Consider the following 12,089-nt stretch of genomic DNA (forward strand, 5'->3'; position numbering starts at 1 on the left):
GTATGTACATGTTTTTATTTTTGTTTATTTTTAATTTATGCTCCATAAAATGACAATAAGTACAAAAAAAAAACAATACTGCAATGTCACAAAGCTTTATTTTGCATGACTGTAAATATTAAACTGTAATCAGGCATGTTTTGCATTACTATTTTAAAATGTACAACAGTGATTAGTGATCATATTTATCAGAAGATTTACATTACAATATAAATTTCAGTTCAAGATTGGTCATAAGGATGTTGGCTACTGATTGTAGGCTGCAAATATCATATGTTCTTCACTTAACAATTGCTCATATGGATTCATATTTCTTCTGCAGGCTCCTAAAAATAATCAGAAACAGTTGATAGTGAGTCTTCTCTGCTTATTAAGTATAAACAAGAGAAGTATTCACATTGTATTTCTCACTCTGCAGGTCTTCTTTTATAAGTTGTGGAGATCAAGTATAAACAAAATATAAAATAAAAAATATTAAAGGGTTATACTAACCTCTTTTCAACAGCCTTCATGATGTATTTCTGCGTGAATTTAGATTCTGGATTCAAGCATTTCTGCTCTGTACTATTTTTCAGAGTAACACTACAGAAAAACACAAGACAAAATAAGCTGCATGATTATTTATGTCATTCAACATATTTAAACAGAGATGTACAATATTTAGAGAATATTTATGTAAATAACGGTATGTGCTCACACAATCTCCTGGGTTTTACAAGAGGGACTTGGTGGTATGATTTCAACCTTCTCAATCAGTTTTGGAGGAACCATGTTCACACCTTTGCCAGCACAAAAACACCTGCCCTTTGGAGCTCTAGCCTGGCCTGGAAGAGAAAAACAGAGCATTTTACCATTATCTACAACAGCCTGCCATGCAAAAAAGGTTTCACAATATAAATGCAAAACATCAAAAACTTGAATATTTGCATTTCTTCAATCTGCAAAGTTCAGAGATCAAACTCACCTTTCACCTCTACAACAAGCAGGCAGCCTAGAATAACCACAGCTGTAATGATTTTCATAATGTTGATCTTCTGTTTTCACCTCCCTAATGGCTGGTTAATGAAGTTGTGGATGATTAAGTTCAGCTGCTTTATTTTTATGTTTTTATAAGGGATTTTCCCTCCCTGAGATTTTTTTTTCAGTTTTTGTTTCTATAGTCCAGCATCTGTACTTGTCTAGTTTCCCAGAAACACTTTCTTTTCATGCAGTCTTGACCTTTCCAAGAATGAGGAAGGAATCATTCAAATGATCATTTTCTTTTGTCAATATTAGACTATAATTACAATAAAATTGCAATTACATTGCATGATAATCATAATAATAATGTGTATTAAATGACACAATGATTATGTTTTTTAATGTTTTAATGCTTTTCGTTGCAATAATAATGTAATATTGCAATTATAGTCTAATAGACTATAATTGCAATATTTCACTATTATTGCAATGAAAAGCATTAGGCCATTAAAACATTAAAAAAAAAAAAAAATCATTGTGTCATTTAATACACATTTTAATTATGGATTTACAGACAGTCTGTGTATTAGTAGTGGGGACTTCCGGTGACTCTTTATGCAGGTTTGAACCATTTTCAATAGATTTGTTAAAAAAACACTACATTCAGGTACAAAACAAGTGTGATTGAGTGAGTCAGTTAATCATTTACTCAACCGAATCATTCAACAACCAAGGGCATAGCTGGACCTTTTTTACTGTTGCACAAGCCCCATTGAAATGCTGCTGTGCTCTAGTAAAATATTACTGAAACCCTTGTCTGACAATGGAGATGACTGTATACCAACCTAAGAATCATTTTGAATGATGTACATGAACAATTATGTAATGTGTGTTTTCTATCAGCTGTTTTGAATCCGAACTTAGATGCCAGATGGTGATTGAATCAGTCGGTCAAATGGGTTTGCAAAAAGGTCTGAGATTGTTAGTAACGGGATGTTTTATATGAGTGGCAGGATGAGGTGAATTTTTACCGAGAATCTTTTGTAGGAAACAAAACTTCCAGCATTGTTAGCTATGAAGCAGCTCTTTATTGCGCATGCAGCTTGTGAATGATTCTGCTCTACAGGCAAAGACCATTTATATCCATCCAATAGTATGAAAAAAAGTATCAAAATATGGGGACATGTTTTTGATGAGGGTATATGCCCAATTCAGAAAGAAATGCTAGAAATATTCCTGTGACATTTGAATCTGCTGTGGCTTAGTTTCAAACTATTTGTCTTAGCTGATGAATAATAATCAAAAGTAACTGACAATATTGTATCTAAAATATACGTCACTCAATAATAATTCCTTATTTTCATATTTACATTGTGCTGTTGTTGTTCTGAATATCAGCCTGTGGTCTTGTGCAGACAGCTGAATCACAGTGTGGTGATGTAAACCACAAACTAGTACACAGACCAACATTTCTTTTAAAAATAGAGCTTAATAGAAGTCAGTGGTTAGTGGCTCTCACTACCCTTTTACTTTACATTGCATGTTCTATTTTAAAGTCTCTGATAAAAACAGTGATCTTTTGAAATTTTGAAATGCTGACATGCACAAATTACTTCAGTATGGGAAAAACTTGTATAAGAGTAGTATAACTGGTATAAACACAGCTGTTTTTCAGGCATATCAATATAGTAGAGAATATAGATAGATAGTGTGACGAGTGGGGGCGGGGCCGAGAGCTCCGTTCCCATGGCACTCGGCCCCGTCCCCACTCGTCACAGATAGATAGATAGATAGATAGATAGATAGATTGATTGATTATTGGTATGGGGTCTCAATGTCTGCTGTATACAATGAAAAAATAACAGTGAACACTAATTGCTTCATTAGTGTTGATTTGTAGTATTCACTCTCATCACATTCTACATGATGAAATGTAAACTGTCAGATATAAAATTTCAAATGACTGACGATGATCTGTTTGCAGAATAGAGCAGAGAATGAGTGACCACCCCCTCTCTTCCTTTTTCAAGAGAGACTCATTTGTTTAAACTCTTTGTTCCATTAATGACGAGGCAACTAACAATAGTTAGAGCGGAAGTTCCCACGTTTAAGGTTTATTTTTATTTTTAACAGCTTCTTCTGATCACAGTTAGAAGTAGTTGTCTAGAATTTGTTTTAATTCATTATGTGGGATGGAAATGTAGCTTGCATGTCCTTTTCAGTTGATTGATTTATCCAGTGCAGTGGCAATCTACTTTAGTTTGCACTGGCAAAAGTCTTTCTGCTAGCCAGATCAGTCAAAAATAGCTGCTTATAACTGAGACACTTGTTTAAAATAGTTGCAATCTTTAAAGCTTTATTGAGTTCCCCCATCTCAGACCTCGTGTTTTACATACCAATGGGACTATTGCTTTTTGTAAATGGAGATGCATTTTCACTCAGAATGTCAGAATGCAAGAACTACTCTGAAAGGTCAGAAGATGTAATTCATAGATAAAAAAAAGCTTTATTTGACACAACTTTGTGGACAATGAAAATACAATCATACAGCAAAAAATTATAAGACTGTACATATGACACATTGTTCAGTGGTTCTATTAAAATATGTTTGTGAAAACAACCCAGTGGTCACATAAAAATAATTGAATCAGCTTAGACATCAGGAAATATTTAGTTTTTTTCTAAATTGAACTCCAACATAGGCAGAATATTAATACATCTTAAGTCAGTGAAGTGATTTGAAGGATGTTGGTGCTGATGATGATGTCATGGTGTTCTTCAGAGGCACAGAGACAGTTGTAGTGTGTGGCACAGTCTGCTGGCTCCTGTGAAGATCAGAAATCATTTAAATTTAGTTTATTTTCCCATTAATTAATTCATTTTTTTTATTACCACGTGTCTCTCTCTGCCACACAAATCTACATCTTTGCATTGAATATGAATGTGAAGCATGAGTAATATACTTAAAGCAGACATTCTCACCTCTTTTCAATAGCCTTTATGATGACATTTTGAGTGAATTTTGACTCTGGATTCATGCATTTCCGTCCTGCACCATTCTTCAGAGTCACACTATGAAAGAACAAAAACAATAAGCCAAGTCTTACTCGTGATTGTTTTACAGTTGATGAATTAATTGAAAATGAAAATGAATCAATGTATACAAATGTAGGCTATGCTTACATAATCTCATGTTTGCGACAAGATGGACTTGGAGGGATGATTTCAACTTTCTCAATGTTCCTCACTAAAACCATGTTTGCACCTTTGTCTGCACAGAAGCACCTGCCCTTTGAAGACCTGTCCTGTCCTGGAAGAGAAATGTCATATATTTCATTAGAGTCTATTAACTGCAAAACATTACCATAAACAAATGTACATTCTAAAGATATGCCGAGGCTCTTGATCTGCGATTCTCAGAGCTCAAACTCACCTTTTACCCCTACAGCGATCAGGCAGGCGAGAAGAACAAAAGCTGCAATAGTCTTCATTGTCTTCATGTTCTCGATGAACTGTGCTTGTGTTATGTCTGGGTCAGTGAGATTATGACTGAAGGACTTCAGGAGTTCATTTAAATACTGTAGGATCAGGGCTTTCCCCTTAGTTTTAGTTCCCATTTTTAGGTTTCAATACTCCATCTTCCTCTCTTTTTTCTCTTTTTATTGCGATTTCTCGGAAGCACTGTCCTTAACCCTTATGGAGAGAAGCCTTGATTTAGAGCACCTTGAGTGTAACTTTCCACGAATGAGGAAGGAAATATTGCTTAATTAGACTGGAATATTTGCGCGAATTATGATTTGGTAGGAGTACTACTAGACGTTAGGCTAAAACATGAAAGTGAAAAACTCTTGGGGCATTTCAGATATTTTGTAAACATTTCAATTGATTGAATTTGATGCCTTTTATTGTCTGTTTTTAAATACATGACCATCTGTTTTATTCATTTTGTGTATAAATAAATGAACAATACACAGAAATATAGAAAATGCACATTAAACCTACTTATTAACACAATCTTTTGCAATTATTTTAATGCTAATGAACCATTGTTTGAAAGAAAAGAGACTGTGCAGGTAAAACACACAGATACACCCAAGTAGCACCCAACAATTTCTATGCATTCAATCTGGCTGAATCCTGCTGATTTAGTAGTTTATAGCTACACTTTGAAGTTGTAGTTTGTTTCATTTATGACTGATTACTAACTGTATGTACTGTATCAGCTTACTCGAAAATCAAGTTTTAAAATCATTCTTAATCACCCTCTCTCTTCAACCACCAACATCCCTATCTGCTTGGACATTATCAAATTTTTTTTTCTTGCAGGGTAGTTTTCCTAAAGAGGTCTCCCATTCAAGTCCTAAAAAGACCCAACCTTGCTTAGCGGCAGAGTATTAGCTGTGGGTCATCATTAAAGTAAATTTTCAATGTAGTAACCGAAAGGTTTTTTAACACTATAGTTCAGCCAAGCCACTAACCACCAATGAAAAAATGAAAATGCCTCTAAGCTTACTCTTAAAGAAATTGAATGGATCTATTGCCACAACTTAAATAAAAGCATAATTGCAAATTTAAAAAAAATCAAATTTATTGATTTACTTGAACCTTTATGTAAAGTTATATTGACATAATAATGTTAATCATTACATCTATTTAATATTGTATATAAACTCAAATTTCTGTCAATTTCTGTTATTTTATGTTTTTTTGACATGTTAGTGTTTAATACTGTTATGTTCTACATTTAAAAAAAAAGTTTCTGTTATGTTGTAGCTTTTGTGGTTAACATTTCTGAAGAGTAGTGCTCGTGGTTAGGTTGTAATGTGAACACTGTATTGACTCTATGATGACTGCCAGTGAACGTATTTTACTTCATTAAATGTACTTGATCATTATGTTACATTTAGCATGTGATATACTAGCCAAAACGTTTTTTAGCAAGTTGATCAAATTTACAAATATTTACATTTACCTATTCAACGCAAGTTCTATACAGTCATTTTTGGACTGTGAAATGAAAAAAATAATAATGACCCATCTCCATCATCACAAAGTGTGGCTGGGATCTTCTGGTTTTGCTGGTGTGCTTGTGGATGTTGAATTTATTTGTGAAGGCATTGAGAAACCACAAACAAGGATGTGGGACAAAACATGTATTTTCTGTGGAAGATGGTCAGTTGTTTTCACTGCCTCTTTATTTTCAAGCCTGTCTAAACAACATTTGTGACACCTGATGTAAAAAGATGCTGACATAAATACTGGCCATAAATGTGTGTGTTATTTGTCCAGTATAAATGATTGTATAGTTATTCTCTAAGCATTCCTGAGTTGTTTTTTAATTTGAGATAATTTGAGGATAAGCTGGCAAAAACCAAACCTTTAGCAAAAGTTTCCAGACAAAAAATGTCTGGGTTATGCCATATATTTTTATGGCATGTACAACACTTAATGTAAAGCAAGTAATGTTTGTTTGCAGCTTATTAAATATTTAAATTTTCTAATGATGAAATTCAGTGACTAATTAGAGTTCAGATGTTGAAAAACCAAAGAGTTTAAGACATAAACAAACCACAAATCAGGTCATTAGAGAAAACTTCTCTTTTCACTGGAATATCATCAAATGTTTTCACTGCCTCTTTCTTTATATAGAATCTTAACCAGACATTATGTTGAAGTCAGCTAATGACAATTATAAAAAATGAAAGCAAAACTGAAAAAAAAAAATAAAAATGAAAACTGAAACTTTTTGAGAAATCTGGAAATGCCACTTCAACTGCTACATATTATTGAAAAAAAATTAGAATGATTATGCATGCACAATATAATATACAAAGTTACTTTTTTATTATAGACTTTTTCATTATCTGAGTTATGAAATAATACACTTTATGCACTGTCTATTAAACCATTTTTTAATAATAAGATGAGGTCGATCCATATTTTGTCTTGTTGGGGAGTTAGTTTTCCTCAAACTCAATATATGAACACTTGTATTCGTTGTCTTCTTACTTTGGAATTGTAAGTACTGACTCTTCAGAAAACCCTCAGACTCTCAAATAGCTGTAACAGTGCCATTTTAAGCTTTAAAGCTAATCTACGTTGTCTGGGACAGCTGGACAGTCTTTAGTAATAAGGTAGACAGGGTAAGGTTTTGGACAGAAGCCCCCAGTTGTTTCTGCTCTTTTTATTATGTCATATAATAAATAGAAAAATCACTTTGGACCCCTCACATTCAGCCCACTTCCTCTTTGAACATCTGGCAGGCACTACAGAGCAGAAAAAAACAGCTTTTTCCCTCAAGCTATTCCACCTGAACAATACATAACACATCTCAGGACTGTACATGACATCTCAAAACTGTACATTTTATTACAGTAGTATTATATTTTAAATGTATTGTCTATTCACTATTCTATATCTTTTCTAATCTGCTCTAGACTAATCTTCTCTATTTATTATTAGTGTTATGTTTCATTTTATTACCTTAATTTAACTGGAGGCTCCTGTCACCAAGACAAATTCCTTGTGTACTTGGCAATAAAGCTCTTTCTAATTCTTAAATGTTAGAATTCATTTATTCATTCTGAATGAATTAATTCATTCAGTTATTATTTATTTTAATAATTCTATTAATGTATACATTAGAATCAATCATTCTGAATTCAGTTGACAGCTATTATGACATCACTTCAGTATATTTGAAAATATAGGCCTGTTTATGATTCATGGAATCATATGTAATCCAGATGTGTCACTTTGAAATATATTTACACATGAAAAATGAATGAATGAATGAATACATTAATTTATTTAAACAAATACATATTTTGTGCATGTTCTCCAAAAATCTGACAGTTGGGATAAGTTTACCTCAAGAGGCTACTTGTTCCAAGTACAAGGTCATCTTAACCTAGTGGGCCAAGATAGCCTCCTTTGATTATCAGTTGCTTTAAAATCTAAATTAGAGAATGTTTCCATCCCTTGAAGATGCATCCTTGTCCTTTATGCTATAATATGTTAAATTATCTTACCCTGTATTGGCAACAAGTACAAAACTGGGTAATTCAGTTTTTGCCCTAAGAATTAACAGAGACCAGTGGCGGCTTTTCACAAAAACCTATAGAGTATGGCAGAATTCCCTGCGGCCACAACGACAACATTCCTGAATGATAAACCCACATTACCTAAGTGCATGATGCACTATTAAATAAAATACAGTGAACAGCATTAAATATAAAAATAAATGTCTTTTGTTTTATTGCATAAGTGGGTAGCAGTGAGGTGGGAGCTAATCAAAAAGGCGCGTGATAATTGAAGCAAGTTAGGCTATAAACATGTGGATGTGTTACAGCTTCCCCTTAAAGCTCTTGTCTTTTTCTCCTTTTCCATCTCTCCAATCCTATTCTGCTCACAGGTGATTGGAGATGAGTGGATAGTGCATACCTCCCGCTTTATTGCCGTTTGCTGATTTTTGTAAAATAACTTCTATTTTTGCTTTTCAAGTAAAAGAGTGGTTTCAGTTTAATTTGTTGCAGGCTCATTTTTTGGTAATAAATAATTGATAATAAACAATATTGATGATAATAATAATTAAATAATATTGGGCTTGTTTTGGGCACGTTTTTGAAGCTGCGGTTGCTTATTTGTCTTGCGAGAGTTGGCAACAGTGCATGAATTGTCACTATTAGGAACCTCGACCTAGCAATGTTCAGGTCTGTTCTGCTTTCTGGATTATCTTTAATGAGCATCATCATGATGTTTTGTCTGAAATCTGAATGCTAGGGTATGGCAACTGCCATACATTGCCATACATAAATGCTGCCCCTGACAAAGACCATTCATTTATGGAAGATTTTATTTATTTATTTATTTTTTGATAGCGGACACAGATGGATAATAAATAAATAATAAACATCATAAGTGGATTGTATAACAGCAACAACAGTGTTTATTAGTTTTATGAACATAAAACAAGAATATACACAAAATGAAAAAAATAATCTTTTTTTTTTAAATAATTACTACACAGTCAGTTGCAACAGTTAACCAGAAAATATTTACACTACTCAACAGTTTATACATATGCTTTCTAGTCAAACTCATGCAATGCATGCAAACTGTCAACTACAGTAGAGGTCATATAGCGTCTGATTTTATGGGTATCAGCATGTTCTTCAGTGGCGTTATAACACAGCAGCTAATCCGGAATCATACTGTGCATCTACTGGTGGGCCCTGTAAAGATCAGAAATAGATCAGTTAATTAGATATTATTTTTAAATATTCAAATTGTTTTTTTATATATATATACAGTAATTGTTCATTTAAGAAATTGCCAGTAGGTCAAGCAGACGGCAAAAATGGTTACACTCACATCTTTTCAAGAGCCCTCTTGATTAAATTCTGGGTGAATTTAGATTCTGGATTCATGCATTTCCGCTCTGCGCTCTTAAGAGTGACGCTGGAAATAAAAAAGGAAAGATGAGCTGAAGGTGTTCAAGAGTGTTAAGATAGCAGCGTGATCATTAATGTGTAAATATCTGTATAAAACCATTGTTTTTGTCCTTACATAATCTCCTGTTTTCCACAAGACGGACTTGGAGGGATGATTTCAAACTTCTCAATGTTCTTCAGTAAAACCACATCCACTCCTTTGGCAGCACAGAAGCACCTGCCTTTGTGAAACTTGTTCTGCCCTGGAAGAAAGATGACCCTTTATTAGCTGCAGAACAGCATGGTAATAAACTAATATGTATAAGAGATACAGTATAATATATATTAAATTATAGGTCTTAATAGGCAACACTCACCTTGTACTTCTGTTGCAAGCAGACAGGCAAGAAAAACAAAAAATGTGTCAGTCTTCATTATTTTTTAAAGTGTTGATGATTGTCTAAGACTGTTATTACCAGAGATGTTCAGCTACAGTGCTTATATAGCCGTCAGAAGATCAGGGATTTACAGCATGGTCACAGTTCCCAGTTTCAATTTCACAAGCACATCAGTTTTGATTTCCCATTTCTTTGAAATGCTTTGACTTTGCCTCGTGTTGTTTAGTGTAATGATTATGCTCGCCAGTGAAGAAGAATTGTAATTAGTTTTACTACAATTTTGGAAGTTGGTGTAAATTCTTTCAAAGACTCGAGGTAAATGCCCAAGATAAATGTAGGGACCAAATGTAACATCCCTGCACAAGTGCTAAAGCATCCATTATACTGACAATAGTGCTTAATTATAAATCAGACAAATTAACAGCAAACTATTAAAGGTGTTCAACTCCATGTGCATAAATTATTCAAATGTTTCAATTGCGATAATAATCTCAAACTTTTGGATTATGAAATGAACAATATTGTGATGATGAAAATCAGTGACATCACGTCAAACATGAACCACACTTCTGTTTTTTTCAGTGATCAGTTTTCAGTACCTCTGTATCTGAAATCGAGTCTTAAAAAGAAGCTCACACTTATGACGGGGGAAAAACATTTTGCCAACTCATGCTGATACTGATGTCCTGAACGAAAGGTTTACTTGGATGTTTTTTGTTGCATTTCTAATGCAGAAGCAGAAGACCAACACACAAATAAAAAATGTTGTGAACATGTCGGTTAAGTGTATGTATACGTCTAGCATTATATTTAGTGCTGATTGATAAACTTTACGTTTGTATTACATCATCTACTTGCTGTTTAGTATGATTAACATATATATAAAACTCTGCTTACATCATTCATACTGTATACTCCATCAGCTTTGTTGGTTACTAGACACTTATGACATAAATAGTCTATTTTTTTTTTACCTTCTACTGTGCTGCTTTTTTATGGGCTTTCTAAACATTTCAACTCTCGTTTGGCAAATTGTACAAATTCATACAGATTTGCCAAATTTGCCATACATTTTCCATTATGTTAAGACTGTGTCTTAAAGTCTGCGTGAAATGGATATTGTGACAATTTTTCTTCCCTCTTGTTATGTATCTATGAGTGAAATGGCTTCTCACTAACAGTTAGCCAAGGGATACTTTTAGGATTCAAATTAGACCAATATACATTTTCATGTAACTGATTTAAAAAAGTTATGACCAGTCTTAAATTAAAAAGTTGTATGACTAACTAACTCTAATTAACTAACTCTAATATGACTAATTAACTATTTAAGACATTGTGTGATGTTAAAAGAAGTTGAACTTTTAAAAACAGTTTTGCTTTTTTTTTTTCATTTCACTGTGATTCATCATGTGTTTTAAAAGTGTGTTCTGTGTGAACGACCCTGTAGGTCCTGAATTTGGATTGTCTTCTTTGAGTGGCAGGTCATTTTTGTGGTTTCCCTGTGACTGGTGAATTTCCCTGTGGTTTCCCTGTGACATCTTTGTAATGACTTACAAAGATACATAACAACTACAAGTGTATGCACTACTTGCTTTATGCAAGCACTATATAGGATAAATCACTATACAGGATTTACCCTGTTATACTTTATCGACACGAATTGATAGGTGAAACAACAAACAGCCACCCATCAGGCTGTCTTTGAGTTCACATGAACAACCGTTAAATTTACTCGCCGTCAGGCTACAGAAGAATACCATAATTCCTCCGTTCAATTAGGCCTAAGACATCGAGAGTCACGCAGACCTATAACAACCCAGCCACAACACATAATTGCGAATAACATGCACTGTAATATCTAATTAGTTGGGCTTACTTAAAAAAAGCATGCAAACCGATTGCCTTGAAAAAACTAAGTAAAGTGAAATAGGAATAGTATGTTGTACTGACAGATGCTTAGTTAGTATAGTTTACTTACACAAGAGTTCTAGTAACTAAAAAAGAACTGTAGGGGGTACTTGATCCTTTCATTTAGGTTTACTCATGACTTAGTATAGCTACTCACTGACTCCCAGAGTGCATTGCGGTATGAATAAATTATACAGTTGCTTTGTTTTACAGTTGTTGATTTTATTTGACAATTTTATTTGCAGTCTTGTGTCAGTAGTAGCACAACAAAAAGAGCAAATAAAATGGTTATTGTTACAATTAATGAAAATAAATGAAATTGAATTGTTACCATTGTTGTGGTTCACGTGCTGAATGTTTAAGTCTGTGTGTGACTTTTGCATATTAC

General features: G+C 33.6%; 3 protein-coding genes across 3 annotated transcripts; all 3 read right to left on the bottom strand.

The window, feature by feature from the left end:
- Nucleotides 1–161: 161 nt before the first annotated feature.
- cxcl11.4 (chemokine (C-X-C motif) ligand 11, duplicate 4) lies at nucleotides 162–1,062 on the bottom strand. Its single transcript, XM_016525403.1, has 4 exons — nucleotides 965–1,062; nucleotides 698–824; nucleotides 493–582; nucleotides 162–326 (listed from the first exon to the last, which is right to left on the bottom strand). Exons 1-4 carry the CDS (start codon nucleotides 1,020–1,022, stop codon nucleotides 296–298), a joined length of 306 nt encoding a protein of 101 aa, XP_016380889.1. The 5' UTR covers nucleotides 1,023–1,062; the 3' UTR covers nucleotides 162–295.
- A 2,550-nt stretch (nucleotides 1,063–3,612) lies between these two features.
- Nucleotides 3,613–4,488, bottom strand: LOC107718358 (C-X-C motif chemokine 11-like). The gene is made up of 4 exons (XM_016525404.1): nucleotides 4,394–4,488; nucleotides 4,144–4,270; nucleotides 3,943–4,032; nucleotides 3,613–3,785 (listed from the first exon to the last, which is right to left on the bottom strand). The coding sequence occupies exons 1-4, from the start codon at nucleotides 4,458–4,460 to the stop codon at nucleotides 3,686–3,688; spliced, it is 384 nt and encodes a 127-aa protein (XP_016380890.1). The 5' UTR covers nucleotides 4,461–4,488; the 3' UTR covers nucleotides 3,613–3,685.
- Nucleotides 4,489–9,002: 4,514 nt separating this feature from the next.
- On the bottom strand, nucleotides 9,003–9,851 carry LOC107718360 (C-X-C motif chemokine 11-like). Its single transcript, XM_016525406.1, has 4 exons — nucleotides 9,770–9,851; nucleotides 9,529–9,655; nucleotides 9,334–9,420; nucleotides 9,003–9,194 (listed from the first exon to the last, which is right to left on the bottom strand). The coding sequence occupies exons 1-4, from the start codon at nucleotides 9,825–9,827 to the stop codon at nucleotides 9,182–9,184; spliced, it is 285 nt and encodes a 94-aa protein (XP_016380892.1). The 5' UTR covers nucleotides 9,828–9,851; the 3' UTR covers nucleotides 9,003–9,181.
- Nucleotides 9,852–12,089: the final 2,238 nt, after the last annotated feature.

This window comes from Sinocyclocheilus rhinocerous, unplaced genomic scaffold (genome assembly GCF_001515625.1).
Source record: "Sinocyclocheilus rhinocerous isolate Xijiao unplaced genomic scaffold, SAMN03320098_v1.1 scaffold1565, whole genome shotgun sequence".
NCBI classification, from domain to species: Eukaryota; Metazoa; Chordata; class Actinopteri; order Cypriniformes; family Cyprinidae; genus Sinocyclocheilus; species Sinocyclocheilus rhinocerous.